The sequence below is a fragment of the Brachyistius frenatus genome, unplaced genomic scaffold (assembly GCF_029030835.1).
Source record: "Brachyistius frenatus isolate BFR_SWC_R1_liver_20210118 unplaced genomic scaffold, ASM2903083v1 Contig_21, whole genome shotgun sequence".
Taxonomy (NCBI): domain Eukaryota; kingdom Metazoa; phylum Chordata; class Actinopteri; family Embiotocidae; genus Brachyistius; species Brachyistius frenatus.
This window is the reverse complement of record NW_027210620.1, coordinates 1,242,162-1,263,441: the sequence shown is the minus strand read 5'-3', so window position 1 is coordinate 1,263,441 and position 21,280 is coordinate 1,242,162. Positions and strand designations below refer to the sequence as shown.

Sequence of the window (21,280 nt, the reverse complement as noted above, 5' to 3'; positions counted from 1 at the left end):
TTCAGCGCCATGCTTGGAATAAGTATTAACAACAAAATTAAGACACAGCTTTTGAGTTATAGGTTCTCTCTGATGTACTGGTGACGTAGTACATCCAGAGTGTTTTTTAACCTTGTGTCCAACACATGCTGTGATGTGCCTCAGCGCACCAGTGACCCTGAACTGTCTAGTCTGAAACATTCACAACAAAATCTTAATGAGGTTTTCTGTGTTCTTAAACATTCATTTTAGGTCAAATCATGTGTTTGCTCAGTCGGGTCACATGAGTTTTTGAGATAGCAAATGTATTCCAAAATCAGTCTATAAAAGCTTTACATCAAACTGTTATCACAAGTCTTAGTGATCTGGCACCTAAAATGCAAATAAATACTGTCATTAGCTGATTTGTTTCTCTGTTGGAAATCAAATGACTAATCCTGGGAATATGCAACCTTTGCAATGCAAGGACCCCGACACTGACAAATAATATCTTACAACAAACAAATACTGCAGGTGTTTTATAATTTATTGTCTTTTCTCAAAAGTGACGTGTTGATTTTACTGCTTCAGAACTGACTATAAATCTCCGACATGAACTTAGTGTGCAGTGAACTAATGTATCGATAAGAGATCTACAATGAACAATAATTTTGAAACACTAATTACATTATATTGCATTTCTCTCTATTTATGTGTATCTGTTGTGTTACTCTGCTGCATTGGGCAAACATCCCGAGATGTTGATATCTAATGTGGTTTGGTAGATGATGATTTGTCTCCCCCTTAGGGTTATTAACCAAACTGTTCTTCTATCTCTCAGTAAGTGAATCCTGGTGCACTTGAAAGTAGCTTTACGCATGCAAATGTCTTCCAGCGCTGTTACTAACTTCTCTGATTTACTCATTAAAAATGCAATACGTGTGTATTACTATATCTGTAAAATTGCAAGCCGATATATATTTCCTCTGTATGCACTCTTTTAGAAAAGCAGGCGAGTGGTGTTAAGAGTCAAGACTTGAGATGATTTTTTTTTTTTTATTCCACGCTCGTTAATATGATCAACAGTTATCCCTCTCTACTCCACTAAAGCTAAAATGCTCCCCAGTGGATAGTCGGTGGGTCAGTGAAGGCTGAGGGCTATCAAAGCAGTGTATTAAAAGGAGCTCTTTGAAGCTTGTAAACCACGGTGCCCAGCAGGTCCACAACAGATAGACGGCTCTGATTGGTCAGGTGTGTGTGTGTTTTCTGCTAGATCGATGCACCGAGCTGACATTCTGGAGCATCAAAGCTTTCAGTGCACTAATCTGACTCCTCCTATGAGGGCAAGGGTTGTTTTTATTATTTTCCTTTTTTGTCTATGAAATGCTTGTACCTTAGAGGGGCTCTTACATGCTCATGATATGAATGAGGGCGAATCATGTGCTTTAATGGGTTGAAAGGGAATGAAAACATATTGAAATCAAGCTCGGACACTGTATTTATCTACCGATAAATAATGCAAAACTATAGAGAGAGCTGGTGAAAGAAGCAGAGGATCACAGGGCCCCCCCCCATTGGACATACCATCGGCAGCAGAGGAGTGACACCGCAGAGATTCACACACCGCTGCTTCTCAAAGTCAGTTTCCTCTCACACTGTCTCTAGAGACCTGCGCCACATACACACTCACGAAAGGTGTGAAAATCTGATTTCCCAAAAAGGATTGGTAATTCTCAGTGAGGGTGGAAGCCGCAATCAATAAATCATTGCTAAGCAGATTGTAAAGAAAAAAAAAAAAATTATTCCCCCTTGGTATCAGTGCATTAGGATTCTCCTGAGGATGGATGAGGCAAGATGGGGGTGTGAGACAATCTCAATAAAGAAGAGGCAAATCATACCTTTGGCATTCATCTGGACGCAAGTAGCTGTCAGCAGAGTGACGAAGGACCAGGGGAGTCGACCAATATCTGAAGGGTTCCTTTAGACACCGTGTTCAGGAATCTCTGCAAAAAAATTCAAAACCAGAGATCTAATTGTTACTTTGACATGTATTAAAAAAAAAAAATAAATCCTTCCATGTGATTATAATATCCAAAGTTTAGATTGTTGGATTTATTTATTTCATTGGGGGAATGCTGAGGGTTTCTCTTTATTAAGGGCTACATAGGTTGACACCTTCAGAAAAAAGTCTGCAAGAAACATTCAGCGGTTAAAAGAATCTACTACATGTACTCAAGTACTGTATGATTTTGAGGAAATACATGCATTTTATTCCTCTACTTCACAGCATTTTAGATGAAAATAATGCACTTTTTTTTTTCGTCACGTAATTAGAGCTGCGAGGATTAACCAATTGCTTGGTTAGTTGCACTGAAAATTAAGTAGGTCAGTTCTGATAATTGATTTATTGTTTTGAGTCATTTTATGAATTAAAAAATGCTTACAAATCTCAAATTTCACATTTTTACACGTCAATATTTACTGGTCTCTTTATCATCACGATAACAAAGTCACTATCTTTTGGTCGTGGACTGGTCAGGCTTTGGGAGACAATGGTCGACAATTTTTCATAATTTCTTGTCATTTTAAAGACGTAAAAGCAAATCGATTCAGATCATGAAAAGAGACACCGTTTGCATCACCATCACACAATCAGAGAGGATTTGTGAAGTACATTGCAGTGTAAAAATACTCCATTAGAGGTGAATGTCCTGCATTAAAATAATAATAATAATAATAATAATAATAATAATTTAGTATTAAAAGTAAAGGTACTCATTACACAGCAAACTTACCACTTGGACTGCTGTATTTCATCTTACATTTGTATTATTATTGATACCCCAACGTGCAAATTACATTTTAATGTTGTATATGACAAGGGAGGAGCTGTTTTGAACAACTATATATATTCTGCAGCAGAGTAAATTCCAACATTGTATTTAACAGTGCTGCCATGTGTTTTGTATGGGGAAATATCAACCAGTAAATGTAGTGGAGGTACCAGCTGTACTTGGGTGGATGTAATTAAGCTTCTTATCACTGGATATGAATGTCTATTAATCACAGCAGGAATCAACCGTGTTATTATCCACTTGGGGACAGTTTGGAGGAAGCTTGAATTTATTGTATTTGGCACCTCTTCCAAGTGTTGAAGTTGGTGTAATAAAACGTCGGTGAAGAAATGATTTGCAGTTTTATGAAGCTACCTGTACTTGGCGCAGTTTAAAAGCCTTTTGTCAGCTTCTCCTTAAGAAAGGGACGTTTTCTTCAGAAACTTGCTGTCTCACACATGGAAGAATAAGAGACGTTAGAAACCGAGCAAAACTAACTTCAAATGCGTACGAGCTTTGAAGAAATACAAAAATATAGCATCGGAAAACACATTTTACCTGCCCTTATTTGTTAAATTGATGTCTCCGTCTCTTCGCCTGGAGGACTTCAACCCCCATGATGCAACACGGCTTTGATTCAGTCATGTGATTTAACTTGCGTCAGGAAGCACCAGGCTTCGATAACAAACATCGCTTTCTTCTAACGTTAAAGTGGATGTTTTTGACATGAATCGAGGGGGATTCAAAGTGCATTCCCTAAACTGAGATATTACAACCGCTGTCTCTGGACACGACGCCTATTTATTGTGACGATGGCGGAAGTGGAGGAGCAGGTAAGCGCGACACGCTAAAGCTAACCGGCTAATATTGATGGTTTGCACGTAGCTGCGTCACAATAAATTAAAAATGTGCTGCGGTTGATTTAATTTAGGTCGTTATCTACTGTTTCTGTAGCAGTGAAGGCATGAACCCGGGGTGTTGTTATAGCTTTACGGTCATGTGATATCTGTATTTATTCTCTCCAATGAATATTGTAGTTTTAACCCAAAAGGCACCTGCCTCCAAATGTGGCATCACTGTAAACTTTTATGTCTTACTTTAATGAATACGAACTCCTTTTTTTATATTGTTTAAAGCATCTCAACGTCTCTCCGCATTCAGGGAAGAAAACCAAGTGAGGAATTCACAGATGAGTCTGAGGTAAGAAACATTTGACAGGTTTTACATTTTGGTGCTGCTATTTCTTTCTCCTAAAAAGAGACAGGGGCAGAAAGGTGTGAAGAGTCAAAACTGTAAAGGGGGGGGGGGGGAAATAGACCTACAGATGTCATGCAGGTGCACCAGTATGTCAATGCAGAAATGCATCAACAACAACATATAGTTAGTGTCAGGGGTGTGCATAGTTCTGTCAAAGCATGGGTGATTTTGTTTTTGATCTCAAATAAAGCTCTGTGCCCACTGAAAGGATGTTAATACAGAGCCAGCCTTTATCAACACAGCTTGATCCCAGTAGGATCTTTGTCAGGTTTTTTGAGAGGTGTCAAACACTCATGAATTACAGATAGCCTTCCAGATCCATCAGTGCTTTGACTGAACTTCGGGATGTTACAGTACACCTGTGCTTCTGAGAATTACACATGGGCTAAATAAAATATAACCTCACACATCAGCCTGGCAGGAAGGAGAATTTGTCTTTTATAGGAAGGAGCAAGTTGAATGAAATATAAGGGATCGGCTGCATTAGACACCGGCACCTCTCACAAGAAAAAAAAAAATAGATAAGAGTGAGCCAGAGGAAAGAAGGGAAAAGTGTAAGTTTGCAAATAGAAAGAGCTCCTACATGTTGTTTTGTCCCTGTGCACCTTGTGTTTAGTACTGTATGACACAAACACTCACAGGGAAGACAGCGCTCCAGACTGTGGGGTTACGTGTCTCCTCCAAGTGGCTGCAAACGGCTCATTATTTTTCTTAGATTACGGCATCATACTGTGTCTGACTCGATGTCTGCTGCTGTTGCATGACGACAGAGGAAACGAGCAGGGAGACAATTTGTCAAAACTGTGATGGGGGGAGGGGGGCGGGTGAGGGTGGGTGGACATTATTAGCAAAAAATACTATTCGGTATCCACTGGGAACTATTTGTCACGCAAACCTCCGCCGGCACAGAGAAACTCACTGTCACTGAAAACTCAGGCTCAGCAAATGCCGACAAACTTTGAAGACCTTCACTTTGGTGGGAAGCAAATTTTCTAGCTGTCATCTTTGAGATGAGGGTCGTTGTTTGTTTTGCACGTCCTAAACATCAATTTCATTTAGTCTGGTGCTGGCTTCTTATTTTGTCACACTAGTTTTAGTGACTCCTGGGAAGAATTTGGGGTGGTGCTAGACAGGGGCGGAGTCAAACATAGGCCACGCCCACACAAAGCAGAGCAAATGGAAGACTTCTATTTTGTAGTGAAGATAAGGACATATCTTTTATGTGCATTCCTGCAATCTGCTGGTGGTAACAGCCCATTTCTACCAGGTAAAAAAGGAAAATGTGTGTGTGGGTTTTTTTTTAAGACAAATCTATTAAAAGTTTTCTTTATCATTTAACCACTGCTCGGAAATTTGAAAATCATGACCCATCCCTACTGTGAGAGATGTACTTTTCATTACCTAATCATTTGACCAAACCAGGCTGATTTGTCATCACAAAATGCAGTAATAATATTCTATCCTGTGGCAAAAAAGGGACACAGATCAAAGGCCCGTGCAGTAGTTTTCCAAACAAAGGGCGAGTTATAAGAAAGTCAGTAGCAAAATATACTTCGATGGTGCTGAAAAGCACAAAAAGAAGGATGATAAATTAAAGAAAAAACATACCAAAGTGTCCTTGAAAGTTGTTGGACAACCATAACCCTCCAGAGAATCTCAAGTGCTCTTCAAGTGTTTTGCAATTCTATTGTAGGCTTAAACACCATCCTTTTAAAGCACACCACATTTGGTGTTTTCACTCTAAAACTGCTGAGATGTTCAGTTGTGTTGAGAGGACTGTGAGGGCCTTAGTATACGAGTCTCATCATTTTGCTGTGTATGCATCTGCATTGGTTTTGTTTGTCCATTAATTTCTTCAGACCTGCCCTTGAATGTGTCACCTGTATGTACATTGTGTTTGAAATACATGAGGTGGGTGGCAGGACTTTTATTATTTTCCTCAAATTGAAGCAGACATGGCCTCTTTTCTCCTCCTAAATGTCTGACTAGTTGTCCTCAGTGTTAAGCAGAATGTTATCCTTGATGTACCCATAACGAGTTGTTCAGCTCTTTGCACATTTACTGCCACAGGCAAAGACAATGGCAGAAATGGTCACAACATAAAGGACAGCTCAGTAGTTGACAAAACAAAGAGCAACTTACGAGAGATGGCAAAAGTTTCAAAATGGGTAGTTTCCATCTGGGGAGGAAGTTTTCCTTTGTTGTTTGACACGCCTTTGAAACCCGTGACAAATGCCCTCGCATCAGAAATCTCACAACCAGAATACACAGGAAATAGCCTCGATATGGCGTTGTTGAGTGGGAAAGGATTGTTTTTGAAAATAAAAATTTTTCCACGCTATTGTCCCCCACCTCCAACCCAGTAGCACATAATGGCAGACAATGTTTTGAGTTGATGCACCCTCTGGGCAGCCACAGACTGTGCAGCATTGGTTATAAACTGAATTACGAGTAATATTCAGCCTGTGACTGGCCGCAAATGTTGACTCACGCCGGAATGTGTAACACGGTAGAATACCTTAAGTTTGCTTTATGAAAAGACTAAATTCATGTTTTTCACTGGGGATGAAGAGTCTCACGAAGAGATGGAAATTGTTTTAGCCTGCATTTCATGGAAAGTAATGGAAATTTGTTTTTGTACATATATCTGCTTATACACTTGTGTGCATGGACACACGCCAACCTCCCAAAATGGATTAGTTACATATTAGTTACTGGTGACTGGATATTGCCGAATGTTTCTGAGGATGAGGGAAACCTTTAATGCTCCTTTTAGTAAGCTACAATATTGTATCAATACAAGAAAATATATATATATATTTTTAAATTTGATTTGCTTTTGGTAATTAGTTATTGGTAAAGTAAAATGAATGTTTTACCAAAAGTTCTCTGGTGATGATTTTTTTGCTTTTCTTCATTATGCATCACGTTAACTAGATACATTTGGGTTTTAAACTCTTGAACAGGAATACAGTTGGGTTCCTGGAGATTAGAAGGGACCTTTTTTTAACTATTATCTGACGGTTAAAAAAAATTCCCGATTGATCAACAATGAAAATAATTAGCTGTAGCCCGAAATTGATATTTTATCTTGATCATGTTAAATTTGCTCATTTGATTTCAGCTTTTTAAGAATTAACTTGGAAGCAACAAAACCTTTTAATGAGCAATTAGGTCATTAGCTGTTGTTGCATTGTGATAATAAAATATGTAAAAAAAATTATTTGAAAAATGATTCTTAATAAAGTCAAAATATTGGCTTTAAACTATTTTGCCCTTCCTTACAAACACAGTAGTTTAAACCTCATTTCAAGTGCGATAGATTTAAAGGTCCCTTGTTGTCATGTCAAGTTATGTTTACATTACTTTTTTTTATCACCAAAGCACATCATTTTGTATAACAGCATGTTTATTGTATTTATTTTGTATGATACACTTTTACTGTTGATTTCTTGCATAATATTGTTAACTAGACGTCTTCTTCCCTGCATTTGTCGGAACATTCCTAAAATCATTTTATTGCGTTAGCGCCACCAGCTGTCAATAAGCGGAACTGTGAAATCAGTGGAGGAATGTAAAATACGGCACCCAAATCCTTGTGCTTGCACACACAAAAAAAAAAAAAACAGGGACCCGCATATTAACATATTGCTCCATAGAGCCCCTAGTGGTCAGAAACTCAACAGGGTGCCTTTAAGATCAGTTTTTTGGAGGTAAATGAAGTTAGGTCACATTGTTGTCGCACTTCTTCTCATTTGTTTCATAGATTTGAAGAATCTGGCATTTTTCCATATTTCAGTTCACTGTGTGGATGATTTTAGCGCTGGCTTCCTAAAAGCTTTGTGAGCTGTAATGTTTGTGAGGTGTCACCGTTGTCATGAATACTTTGAAGAAAATATTACAGTTCAGAGCCCATCTCAGCAGACTACTTTCTTACCCAGGAGGAGGACAGCGAGGAGGAGCCCAAGCTGAAGTATGAGAGGCTCTCCAATGGGGTGACAGAAATCCTCCAGAACGACGCAGCCAGCTGTATGACCGTCCATGACAAGGTAGGGGTTATAATCCACCACACACAAGGGCATTTCAGTTTCAAGTCCACCCGTCTCGAGGAGAGGTTTCACATTGTTTATGTGCACATTTGAGAGATGTCATCTTCAAACTTGTTTTTTTATCCCTTCTGTTCAATCTGTGAAGGCAGGCCATTCTTTTCTCACCTCCTCCTGCTTTTCCTCTCAGGGAGGTACATCAAAAGTCACCAGGCACCATTGTCTTCTCTTTTTATTCCCACTCTTACATATTTTTCGCTCCTCTCCTCTGTTTGTTGACTTGATATTTTTAAGAGGGCCACTCTCGGCGAGATGGTTAATCGTCGTGGCACCAGCAGCACACTTGCACGCCTGAGCAGAGCAAAAAGTCATAGCCGGTTATGTCTCCTCACCCGATGTTTTATTAACCACTATTGATTTTCATTTATTTATTTTTACTTTCAGGATTTGGTCCCTTTTTTTTTTTTTTTTTAACCTCCAAACAGCGACCGTGCCGCAGTGCGAGAGCGCTTTGCTGAAATTCTAAATTTGATCTGACTGTCTTTCTTACTGGCATTTCTGTACTTATGTACCTTCTGCCATGCAGCTACCTGTGTGGTCACACCAGCCCCCCCCTCCGCCGCGGCAACCTCCCACAACCTTAAAGCCACCGACAGCGCACATTGCCTCATGTTGCCTCATATTTTAAGTGTCTGAATCGGAATTTCATTTGAACAATTCCATTCTGATAAATCCCTTTAAAAGTCGCTCCGCCTCACAAGGTTGAACCCTTTATTTATTTATTTTTGGTTATTTTATTTGGGGAGATTGCAGGGGCTCTGTCTGACATGCTCAGCTGTGCCTGTAAATATAAGCATTTCATTATAGACTGCACTGAAGCATGGTGGGCTCGCCGCACTTCCACATGCTGCTCTAGAAGGGAGGGGGATTAGGAGGAGGGCATGGAGCAGGGGCTGGGGTGGAAGAACACACACTTAATCTAATGCCAAAAGCCCCCGGTTTCTATAATTTTTTTGTCCCAGTGGACTCGCGCACGCACTCACACATGCACACGTGCACGTCTGCTGAAGCACAAAACACAGAAACCAGTTGCTGCTCAGTAGAAATAATAGCTGTGTGCTGGGCAGGGAGGTGATAGGGGAGCATGGCAAGAAGTCAGATGTACAGTGCATTTATTATGCTTAAGCATTTTAATTTGAGGGGGAAAAAAATGCCATTTCACACTGTCTGCTTTAATAAATAGGGCTTTTCCACCCCCTGCAATTTCACAGTTTTGCCTCCAAGCCCACCCAATCCCCACTTTGCCCATGTCACTGCAGCTCCAGGAAATATTTTTTATCCTCTCCCACAGCCTTCATAAACACAAGTTTTATTTTTTTAGTTGCTTTCAAGTGTCTTCTGGTTTAATTTACATCACATTTGTCTCTTTACAGTTCCTTGCCCTCGGTACCCATTTTGGAAAGGTCTTCCTGCTGGACATCCAAGGAAATGTAACTCAGAAGTTTGAAATTGTGAGTACTAATGATTAAAATATTTCGCCCTACTGGTACACATAATGCACTGTTTAGGCTTTTCAGCGCTAATTTCAGCCTGTCAGTCGGTCCGGTACACTGGTTCAGAGTGAAATATCCAGCTCAGTGTCAGACCAAAGCGTGTAATACACCTGCCAGTCCACTCGAGGATAGCATGTCAAGGTGACAGTTGGTCTCACCTCGGTATGAGGTGGAGACGCACGTCACATTATACAGGTCATTTTAGTACAAAAGTGCTAAAGGCAGGTTGGGGGTGGTTGGATGAAATGAAAACAATGGACTTTCACCCCGAAGAAAATTGTCATAATTACATAGTTTTTGTGCCTAACCTTAACCACGTTTTTGTTTCTTTAATATTACTTTATGTTTTTTCACTTATAGCAGTGTTTCCTCTACCGTTGTCTTCCTGTAAGAAAAAAAATACGAACATACTCATAGAACTGCGGTTACGTCCGTTATTGTTAAAAGTCCTAATGTCTGCAAAAAAAAGTGTGTCTTGTGAAATTGTCATCAAAATTACACCGAAAGTCTCCGACATAACATGTAATGTTCAGACTGAAACGACTGTAGAGTGGCCGTGGGTAAATCCAACTAACCCCCAACCCACCCACCTCTCACTCTGAAGCAAAAAAATTGCTGTTTCAAGGCCTTCTCCACATTGACAGCTGTATGTATGGCATCCGAATTTGTTTCTTTTGTGATGCTAAAAGTAGTCCCACTTAAACATACTGTGTCAACAATAGTGGCAGAGAACAGAAAAGAATAGTGTTCCTGGAAAAAGCACCAAGGATGAGACTTCAGTGTACGATGGCGGCTCGGACCCTGGAGACAAAATGAAATAGTTTCCATGCCACGGGGAAACAAGAGGAGATATTTGAGGTTTCAAATAGGAAGATTTCACACAGGTAAAGCATGTGGGGAACTTGTAGCCAGAAATGATATTACTGTCCCGATTTAGTCCCATTATTATTCTCTCCCTATACATTTGTGGTCATTTAATGTAGAAGAAATGAGCTCTGAACAATAATGTAATTTGCAAGTCAAAAAATGTAGTAATCAGGGCTGATTTGGTCGGCACAAAGAAGCAGCTTTGCATTATAATAGTAATAATAAGAGTTTTGCTTCTAACTATAGTGTTCCTGCTGAGCACGTTGATTTGAGTGCTGCTCGTGTAAAAAAAAAAAAAAAAACAGCTTCCTGCCAGTTATCAGTCACCGCCTGAAAGAAACACGGAAGTTGTTTCAGTGAACAGAGGAGACACCGCTGTGTTCTGGTTGTTAGATTTGTGACAATATTTTAAAATGAACTGGTCATGATTTGAAACGGATTTAATACATTCCCTTACAGAAAAAAACCCACATGAATTTCACGTGTGCAAAAAGTCATGCGACCACATGTGATTGGGCACATGTTATGCATGTATGTTGCCCATGGGAAACATGTGGTTTTGGAACATTTTCATAGTGCAGTGTGTGAAGCCCATGTTGATTCCCATGTGAGTGTCAGTACAGAAACATGCAATGCACTACAAGTACCAGGATGATGCACTCAAAATGGTCCAAAAAAAGAAGTGGGAAAACATGTGAAATTTATGTTTCTTTTTCTGTAAGGGTTTACATAATAGCTGACACTTCTGCAGGGGAGAAATTGTTAACATATGATAAGCAAAACAACTTTTCCCCTCCCGTCAGTCCAAACAGAGTCTTCACTTCAGGGATGTTTTAAAAGTAACATTTTGTTATAATTTATGCCATTTGTTTGATCCTTTTATCTTAAGAGCCCTACATTTAAAAGCATCAGCAGTGAAGGGACATTCTCAGTATTAATGTACGCTCCATTGCATTGACACATATGGGACCATGCATCCATTACGATACCCACATTTTTGGTTTTTATTTTGCCTTTTTAGTTGGGGTAAAATGTCAACCAGCAACATTTGGCCAGCCACAATGATATTCGCCCACCTCTTAAAAAAATAAAAATAGATGCTGTGATATTGTGTCTCTGCAGAGTTCAGTAAAGATCAACCAGATCAGCCTGGATGAAAGTGGAGAGCATGTGGGCATCTGCTCCGAGGACGGGAAGGTAAGATCTCTCTCACTCATCACCGCTGGTTACTGATCCTTGGGCCCCGCAGCAAAGAAGCACCAATCAGTGTTTTTCATCTTCCATAATTCCTCCTCAGATTCATATAAAAACTCATCTTATCAGCCCCTAAACTTTATGCTAATGATTTGGAACTTGAGGTGTTTGGGAGTGAATTTTGAGAAGGCACTTCTTCCACAATCGGAGCATTAACCCGGCGCTTTATCTCCAGCATATCTACACGTAAACCCATATTTTTTTCATGATGCGGGAATTTATAAAAAGCTTGTAACAATTTTGAAGAGTCGCGCGGGGGGGAGGCTTGCACTCAGATCCGTTGAGCTGTCAGTCAGCCATCAGTCATCTATGGATACCCTCTCCATGTTCTCCACCTTGCTGTTATCTTGTCTCTTCTCATCATTACCACCATCCTTCATGGATTTTGCAGTCAAGATATGCTCTCTGATATCACCCTCCCCTCCTCTTCTTCCAGCACTCTGGTGGCAAAAAAAACCATCAGATCTTGTCGCACAAAAAGTGGAGCAGACAATTAAAATCAATGCTACAGCAATTGTTTGCCCTCACCAATTCACTTGGCTGTTAATCCTTTGAAATCTAACTTAATCCTTCATCACTGATGCGGGTCAAGATGAGCGATAGCACCAAGAGTTTCATATTATTCCCCTAGTCTTAAAAACATTTCTCGTTTTTGGGGCCTTCAGATGAAGGAAAAGTGGGTGTCGTGTGCTCTAATGGCACATTAGAGTCTCCTGTAGCCAACTGAGGCCGCGGTCAAGTCCAAGATTAGGACTTGTGCTCTAAACCCTGCAGGGTTCGAAGAATCAACTTGTCCACTAATTGGTGACCCAGTGGAGAAGCAGGGAGCCAATCAAAGTCTTTTCTGACCAACACTTTCCCCCCGCTGGCCTTGGATAGTTGCAGAGGCAGCAATTAAAGGAGAATTTTAGCGTTATTCACCTGCACTTTGCTGTTCTGTCATTTCAGGTGCAAGTGTTCGGCCTCTATACGAGAGAAGGCTTACATGAGACCTTTGACTGTCCCATCAAAGTAAGTTTTGCACAGTAAACTTCACGCTCTCACATACATGTGTTGTGGCATAAAGAAAAATAATAAAATCTCTTTTGCAGGTGGTTGCGTTACACCCTCAGTTCACCAGATCAAACTACAAACAGTTTGTCACCGGGGGCAACAAGGTAGGTTTGAGTTGTTTCTTTTTCCTCGTGCAGTCATTATATACAGTTTTTAGACGTTCCCTGCTGCAATAATTTCCTCCTGATTGTGTCCGGGCGAAACCGAATCCCCCAAAAAAACGTCTCACTTTGGCTCGGCTCAAGGCGATGCGCAGGCCTCTTTTGTCTGGTGTGAAAGGCTCTTACTTCTCTGTCTCTTTACTGGAGTGCTCTCGGGAGAGCTGCCCATTTCAACAAAGTGCTGTTCGCTCAACAGTGTTTGAAAGGCAATGCTTCACAAGCACGGCAAATAGATGTCATTATCAAGAGGGTACATAGTCTTAGGACTTCCGGGCGCATACAGTGATCTGTGTCTCCGGTAGGTATGTCGCCTGCGGAAGGTGAAACGTATGTCAGGCATTAGTCATTTTGTGTTTTCGCCTACTACTTCACGATAAACCGCGCTGATGTGGCGTCATCGCACAGCCGTCTATAAATAACATATACTGACATTTATACAACAGGGGTGAGGAGAAACTTTTTTCCCATGGAACTCAATTGTTAGTGTTACTTTGCCATTTTCTTTCAATTGACGCTGATTCCCCTCAGTTCCAAGTTGTGAAGGCCTCCACAAGGTGCCTGTGATGAAAATCAATAAGCCTCAACGGGAGCCACATCCTGTCAAAGGAAATTCAATTTTGTCTCCCCTAGTTCTTTTGTCATATCATCTCTTTGTCGAGCAAACTGTTTATTAACATAGCCCCATCGCTGAATTAAAGAGCCTACACAACCTTCCCTTCGGCCTCCTTGGTAATGTTATGCACTTTTTGGGTGCTTTTTGTATTAGTTTATGCAGTGAGGACAGTAACAATGCGGAGAATGTGAATGGCAGGCTTTGTCCTCTACAGCGTGCTCAGTACAAGGCCTGGACATTAAACTGCCATTGATTAAGTAGCTCTGAGGCCATCAAGTGCCCCGCTGCATTGTGGTTAGGAACACACACAAGACTCATAGCGCCCTCACTGGCTCCACAGCTCTGTGACAAGACAAGACAGTAAAACACACAGCACAAAAGCATAATGAGCTCCTCTTTAAATATTTATTTATATATTCCACAGTGTCCACAATAAATGGTGTGCATCCTAAAGAGGCCTTAACCATTACGATGAGAGCGAGAAGTATATATGAAATCATGCTTGTAATGCGACACGTTTTAACACTTCTTTTTATGGTTTTCACACCATCTTCTGCTCGCAAATTACGCCGGCCACACGAATCTTTAAAATGACTTCATCCACCAGTGAAACGCGAAGCTTTCCTGCTCAGATGGAGTCAAATGAGCAATCTGTCTTCATTTTCTTTGGGCTTGAATGCTCTAAAGTGGAATTAAGTCTGCATATCAGGAGGAAAATCAGGTTTCACTTCATTATTTGTAGTTGAAGTTAAATCTATGAGGCTGCTTCAACCTCCTACCAGACACAGCTTCAGAACTGTTCAATGTGTTGTTCATCTACTGCCCTCTGTAGGCGGGGCTGCACTACTGCACTCCTGAGTTGCTGTTTTTTTTGTAAATGTTGCCCTGATTTCTTCCTCCAAGCTGCTTCTGTATGAGAGAAACTGGTTGAATCGCTGGAAGACTTCAGTTCTACACGAAGGCGAAGGCACGATCACTAACATCCAGTGGAGGGCTAACCTGATCGCCTGGGCCAACAATGTGGTGAGTGTTTCTGTGACAGCTACTCAACTCCAGTCACACTACATCTACAGAGTTTGGTGCTTATGTCATCCTTCTCGTTTCATTCAGGGAGTAAAAATCTATGACATCAGCACCAAACAGCGGATCACCAACGTGCTGAGGGATAATGTCGGTCTGAGGCCCGACATGTACCCGTGCAGTCTGTGTTGGAAGGACAACACCACCCTCATTGTTGGCTGGGGCACTTCCATTAAGGTCTGCTTTGTTTGTTCTTCATTTGAGCAGTTATTACAAGAACAGTGAAGCAGTTTTCAGTGTAATTTTCAAATTTTTCTTCAGATTTGTGTCGTGAAAGAGCGAAATCTGACTGAAATGAGGGATCTGCCCAGCCGCTACGTGGAAATAGGTACGAAACACACCAAACATCCGGATGACGGTCAGGATACCATCCAAAATACAAGACAATTCAAAAGTCGGCACACTGTGAATTATACAGGGTTTGTGTGTCGAATATAGTTTTCTGCATAAGTCACAGTGGGCAGATTTCTTTGGTTTTGACATGAAATTTCATAGAAAAATGCCAAATATGATCAATAAACAGGAATTTATACAACATTATGTGTCAGCACTGTAAGAACAGGACCTCCCATTCTCCGAAAAAAAAGAAAGAAGTAAATATTATGACGATGCAATATCTAAACACTTGGTATTTAAAAAAAAAAAATATTTCAGCTCCAACATATGATTTTATTCAGTTTATCTTTCTACTTCACTGTCATTTTATTTGATTGCGCAGGAACAATATTTCAGTGGTTGCTCAGTTTAACAGTCAAGGATGTGCTTTATATATATATATATATATATATATATATATAACAGGTATCCACTTGACATTTGTTAGTAGGTGAAAACAAAGGAACTCTTAAGTATCACTAAATATAGGGAGGATAAAAAAAAAAAAGAGAGGAAAAAGGCATCAAAGATGTGAAATCATGATATCCTGTCACCTTCAATCACCTCCGATCTCTTCATATCTTCACTCGCATTCCTTCGCGTGAAATATGACTTGAGTTTTTTTTTCTGTCTTTCTTTCAGTGTCTGCGTTTGAGACGGAGTTCTTCATCAGTGGTCTGGCACCGCTGGCCGATCAGCTGGTCACGCTGTTCTTCGTGAAGGAGAACTCTGATAAAATGGTAATAAACACGCATATGTTAAAAGCAGATTCACGCAGGTACATAGGAGTGAGTTATTTCTCGGTACATGTGTGCGCAGGACGAGGAGTTCCGTGCGCGGCCCCGTCTCGACATCATTCAGACGCTCCCCGAGAGCTGCGAGGAAATCTCTTCGGACGCGCTGACTGTGCGTAACTTCCAGGACAACGAGTGCAGAGACTACCGCCTCGGTGAGACTATAAAAAAAAAACAAAAAAAAAAACTGCCCGCAGAGAAATGTCACGCAGCCTTTTACTGCCTTCTGATTTCATTATGCATCGACTATAAAATGTCAGCCGTGATGCGCACAGGCATAAATGTATTTTCATTAACAGAGCATTCGGAGGGAGAGTCGCTCTTCTACATCATCAGTCCCAAAGACATCGTTGTGGCCAAAGAGCGAGACCAGGATGACCACATCGATTGGCTGCTTGAGAAGAAGAAGTACGAGGTCTGTGTTGTTGAATGTTACCGATGTTGCTAAAGGTTACGGTCTGCGATGTCAGGGTTTTAATGCTGTGCCCTTTTAATGTGGTTTAACGGTGACAGGAGGCGCTGATGGCCGCAGAGATCAGCTTCAAAAACATTAAGAGACACGACGTTCAGAAAATTGGAATGGCTTACATCAACCACTTGGTGGAGAAGGGCGACTACGACACTGCTGCGAGGTGCGTTTCTTCTTTACACGTTCTGCAGACGTACAGTGAGGAGTTGTGAGATATTTGAAAAGTATTTAGCATGTCTGACTCGGATCATCCACACAAAATCCCTACATGAAACTGCAGAAAGAATTTTTAATTTTTGATTTATTACAACAAAAGCCACCGTGGCTACTGAATGATGTAATATTATAATATTTGAATGACCTGCCATACAGACCAGAGCACAGAACATTTTACACTGATGTAGTTACTATTTTCTGCACACAGTTTGACAAAAAAAAAAAAAAAAAAAATCTTACCTTAAGGCTCATTTACTAACTTTTTTAAGTGGACTTTGAAGGTATTTTTTGTGTTACTACCATTTCCAAGGTTAAAATTAAACTTGAATTATCGTTTCTATTCTCTTTTTGCCTTCCCTCATGAATGATGATGGCGTTGGAGGAGTAATGCTGAGCAACTGATTTGATTCCTACAGCAACGGGCCTATCTACTGCTGCCAAAGTCAAAAAGCATCATCTTCTTTTTGTCGATTTAATGATTTCATATTTTTATTTTATTTTTTTCCCTGCAGGAAGTGTCAGAAGGTTCTTGGGAAAAACATGGAGCTGTGGGAGAACGAAGTGTACAGGTTCAAGACCATTGGGCAGCTGAAGGTAGGCCAGGATGTGCTATGTTTCAAGCAAAATACATTTCTGTTCCATCATTAAAATGGTTTTGGTTATGAAACTGCAAACACGTGATGTATTCTCCGTGGAAAGTTGTGTCTTTTGTGAAATATCTTCTCAATATTTGACCCCTTCTCTCCTATTACAGGCCATCAGTCAGTACTTGCCGAGAGGAGATCTGCGTCTCAGACCGGCCATCTATGAAATGATCTTGCATGAATTTCTAAAAACTGACTATGAGGTACGTTATCACTCGGTAATCACGACATCCTTTGACAGATCCGGTATTAAGTGATTGGTTGATGAACAGGAGCTGAGAGTCCGTCCCTTCTTTCCTACTTTCCACAAAGGGTTTCGCCACACTGGTCCGGGAATGGCCTGGAGAGCTTTATAACAACATGGCCATCGTTCAGGCCGTCACTGATCACCTGAAGAGGGATCCCACCAACAGCACGCTGCTCACCACGCTGGCTGAGCTGTGAGTCATCTTAATGTGCACATTACTTGAGCTCTTGAGTGCCAAAGAGTGAAACTTTCAAACACGACATCCCATTTTGTCAAAAATTTGAACCAAGTGTTTTTATCTGGCGCATCATTTTGTACATATTTTTATGGAATTTGTCATGATTTATTTTTTTTTTTTTTTTTTTTAAACTCTAGCATCCAGACTACACTGGTAGTCAATGGAGAATTTTCAAATGCGCCTGCACCACTGGTAACAAGCACATGAGTAACTCGGGTGCTGATGTTGATCGAGTGACAAAACTTGGAATACTTCCTCACCGAGGTCATAACTTGAAAAGTGCTCGGCTCCGAACTTTTTGATCGCCCTTCGTAACTGCTGTCGGAAGAATTTGACACAAAATTCTCCGCATTTTTTGAGTAACTTGTGGGTGTTCGATATTTCAGGTACACCTACGACCAGCGGTACGACCGAGCCTTAGAAATCTACCTGAGACTGAGGCACAAAGATGTTTACCAGCTGATCCACAAACACAACCTTTTCTCCTCCATAGAGGACAAGATCGTACTCCTCATGGACTTCGACAAAGAGGTAAAAAGCAGTTACTGACTGAAGATGTATTCATTTGTATTGTAAACGGCACATTTGCAGTAAACGCTGTTATTTTTCATTTAAGTAACAAATCGTATGATTTTCGGTTGTCAGAAAGCTGTTGACATGCTTCTCGACAATGAAGACAAGATATCGGTAGGTGCTCCAGACTTTCTTGAATTTTTTTTATGATATTCCTGATTTAAAAAAAAAAAAAACATGCTGCCCACTGATGCTTTCTTCTTCACTCTGCTAACAGACAGACAGGGTGGTGGAAGAACTGGCAGACAGGCCGGAGCTTCTGCATGTGGTGAGTTGAGTATAACTCAAGTTAAATCAGCTGTAATCCTACAGCAGGTCTGACCAACCTTTCGTCCTCGCAGTATCTCCACAAACTGTTCAAACGGGACCACCACAAAGGCCAAAAGTACCACGAGAGGCAGATCGGCCTGTACGCCGAATACGACCGACCTAATCTCCTCCCTTTCCTGAGAGACAGCACACACTGCCCTCTTGAAAAGGTGAACGTCATCTAATCACACATTTAAGTCTCCAGACTTTACAAACCATAAATCACATCGTCTTAATTCTCGGTCTCTGTCAACCAGGCTCTAGAGATTTGTCAGCAGAGGAACTTCGTCGAGGAGACCGTCTTCCTGCTCAGTGAGTGTTTGGTTAATGTCTGTTATTTGAAATGAGGTAATCGGTAACTAATCCAGCATGTTGCTCGCAGGCAGGATGGGGAACTGCCGACGAGCCCTGCAGATGATCATGGAGGAGCTGGAGGACGTGGACAAGGCCATAGAGTTTGCTAAAGAGCAGGACGACGCCGAGCTGTGGGAGGATCTCATCTCCTACTCCATCGACAAGCCACGTACGAGAAGAACCACTCGGGCTTATTAAACCTCTGTATCGTCATCTTTAACCGTCACTTCATGCCTCCTTTCGGTGTCCTCTTTTGTTACTGATTCTAGCATTCATCACCGGCCTCCTCAATAATATTGGGACTCACGTTGATCCCATTCTGCTCATACACCGGATTAAGGAAGGCATGGAGATCCCAAACCTCAGAGATTCCCTGGTGAAAATCCTCCAGGACTACAATCTGCAGGTAGAGACGTGCTTCCCTTCAGTTTACTTACATTTTTCTCTTTGAAAGGCAGAAATAATATAAATCTAAACAGTAGCTCTTGATTGTCTAAATAAAAGATACCGGGGATGAAAGGATGTAAACTGATACACAGTTGAAATATTCGCGCTAATATAATTTACTGGAGAACAACTTTTGACTATTTACAATCTTGTTGTTTTGTTTATTAACTAACTCTTGTTTTCTTGTTTCGAAGATTCTTTTGAGGGAAGGTTGCAAGAAGATCCTGGTGGCCGACTCCCTCTCCCTCCTCCAGAAGATGCATCGAACGCAGATGAGAGGAGTCCGGGTTGATGGTGGGTGCAATTTTCTTTGGTGTTCATGGATCATTGGTGGACATGAATTGTATTAAACTGAACAAATACTGTTGTTTTCTTTTTTCAGAGGAGAACATTTGTGAGTCCTGTCACGCTACAATATTACCCTCAGGTCGGTCATTTATGTAATCAACTATTTTAATGTTTTATTGGATTTAAAAGCTGTTTTCTTTGCTCATTTTTAGCTTTATACGTGTGTTTCAGACATGGCCAAACCCTTCAGTGTGGTGGTGTTTCACTGCAGACACATGTTTCACAAGGAATGTTTACCATCTGCAGGAACAGTGAGTGACATCCTCATAATCTGCACCACCAAAACAACACATCACACTATTTTGTTCCCGTTTTGTACCTTTTCACGGTCTCTCTTTCAGATTCCTGGAGTGCAGTTTTGTAACAACTGCAGCGCGAAGAAGAGAGGGCCCGGAAGTGGAATACTTGAGATGAAGAAGTAGCACGAATTCATACACTCATAATGTTATTACTGATGCTTTTTGTTTCCCTTCTCTCTCCCCCCCCTACTGCTTCACCGGTGTATTGATCAATGAATATCACTTTCACCCAGTCAATGAACTGTACACTCGCAAAAGTGCAAAATATTTATATTGAACTATCTCTGTATATTTGAATCTAACAACTGGAAAGTGCTGTGCTTGTTCTGCTTGCCACTAATGTGATTTGGTGATGAAAAGTCTGAAAAATAAAATCGCATAAAAACTACCTGAGGTTTGTATCTGATTACACTGGTTCGCAAAGATTTGGTCCCATGTAAGATAAATACTTGTTTCTTATGTGGGCTTTTTTCACACCAAATTCAAATATGTTTTCAGAATTTCTCATTCACCCATCATTTCTGGTTCCAGTATAAACACGTGGACGTGGAAAAGCAGTATTATCAAAATCTCGAGGAGAAAGAAAATTAGATTACTCTGAAAATTTGTACTCAATTTACTTTATGTGCAGTTGAAAACAAATTTGAACGACTGAAGCCATTTCCTGAAAAATATGTAAAGGAGGTTGTGAATCTAGAAAAGCTCAATTTGACAAAATCATTAGGCTTCTCTGAATTTTTTTTATATTACAATTTGAATTGGTGCACAGACATATAAACTCGCCTCTCAAGGCCACTCGAGGCCTGTTAGATACGCAGCTCGAATAGGCCAGAAATTCTATGAAATATACCGATGAACTGTTAGTTTTTTTAGATATTTATTTATTCGGCCCCTTCTATTTGATTTGAAGACAACCATGGCTTGCTGTTAATAAATGTGAGAGCATTGCAACAATGGAAAGTTTACATTTTCAACACATGACCGAAGGAAACATCCAGCTGACATGAGACCCAACATGTCATGACTGTTTTGCTAGTAATTTCATGATCCCATATTTTATTTGGATTTGTCGGTCTTTCTCTATGAAATCGGCATTATATATGTCGATATATAATATTCTCCAAAACACATATTATGAATCTAATGTTTTTTGTTTTTATTATTTTGCCTGTAGGTTGTATATTATTAACTTTTAACATCAAATCACTGAGAGTTTATTAAATTTGGTACATTTACGAGTTGTCTCTAACAAGTTGTCAGAAAAAACCATATAAATTTACAAAACTACAAT

The 21,280-nt window shown here is 40.5% G+C and overlaps 2 protein-coding genes across 2 annotated transcripts in view; one reads left to right on the top strand and one right to left on the bottom strand.

Annotated features, from left to right (window-relative positions):
- Positions 1–21,280, bottom strand: part of LOC138619713 (transcriptional regulator Myc-like) — a 158,797-nt gene that overhangs the window by 123,843 nt on the left and 13,674 nt on the right. The gene's annotated exons all lie outside the window — the stretch shown is intronic.
- On the top strand, positions 3,451–20,377 carry vps41 (VPS41 subunit of HOPS complex). Its single transcript, XM_069696354.1, has 28 exons — positions 3,451–3,625; positions 3,954–3,992; positions 7,991–8,098; positions 9,529–9,606; positions 11,638–11,712; positions 12,718–12,780; positions 12,861–12,926; positions 14,500–14,619; positions 14,707–14,853; positions 14,938–15,004; positions 15,694–15,791; positions 15,871–16,000; positions 16,145–16,260; positions 16,359–16,477; positions 17,043–17,124; positions 17,285–17,377; positions 17,487–17,614; positions 18,046–18,190; positions 18,305–18,346; positions 18,450–18,500; positions 18,574–18,711; positions 18,799–18,853; positions 18,924–19,064; positions 19,165–19,301; positions 19,537–19,636; positions 19,725–19,769; positions 19,862–19,941; positions 20,032–20,377. Exons 1-28 carry the CDS (start codon positions 3,605–3,607, stop codon positions 20,110–20,112), a joined length of 2,565 nt encoding a protein of 854 aa, XP_069552455.1. The 5' UTR covers positions 3,451–3,604; the 3' UTR covers positions 20,113–20,377.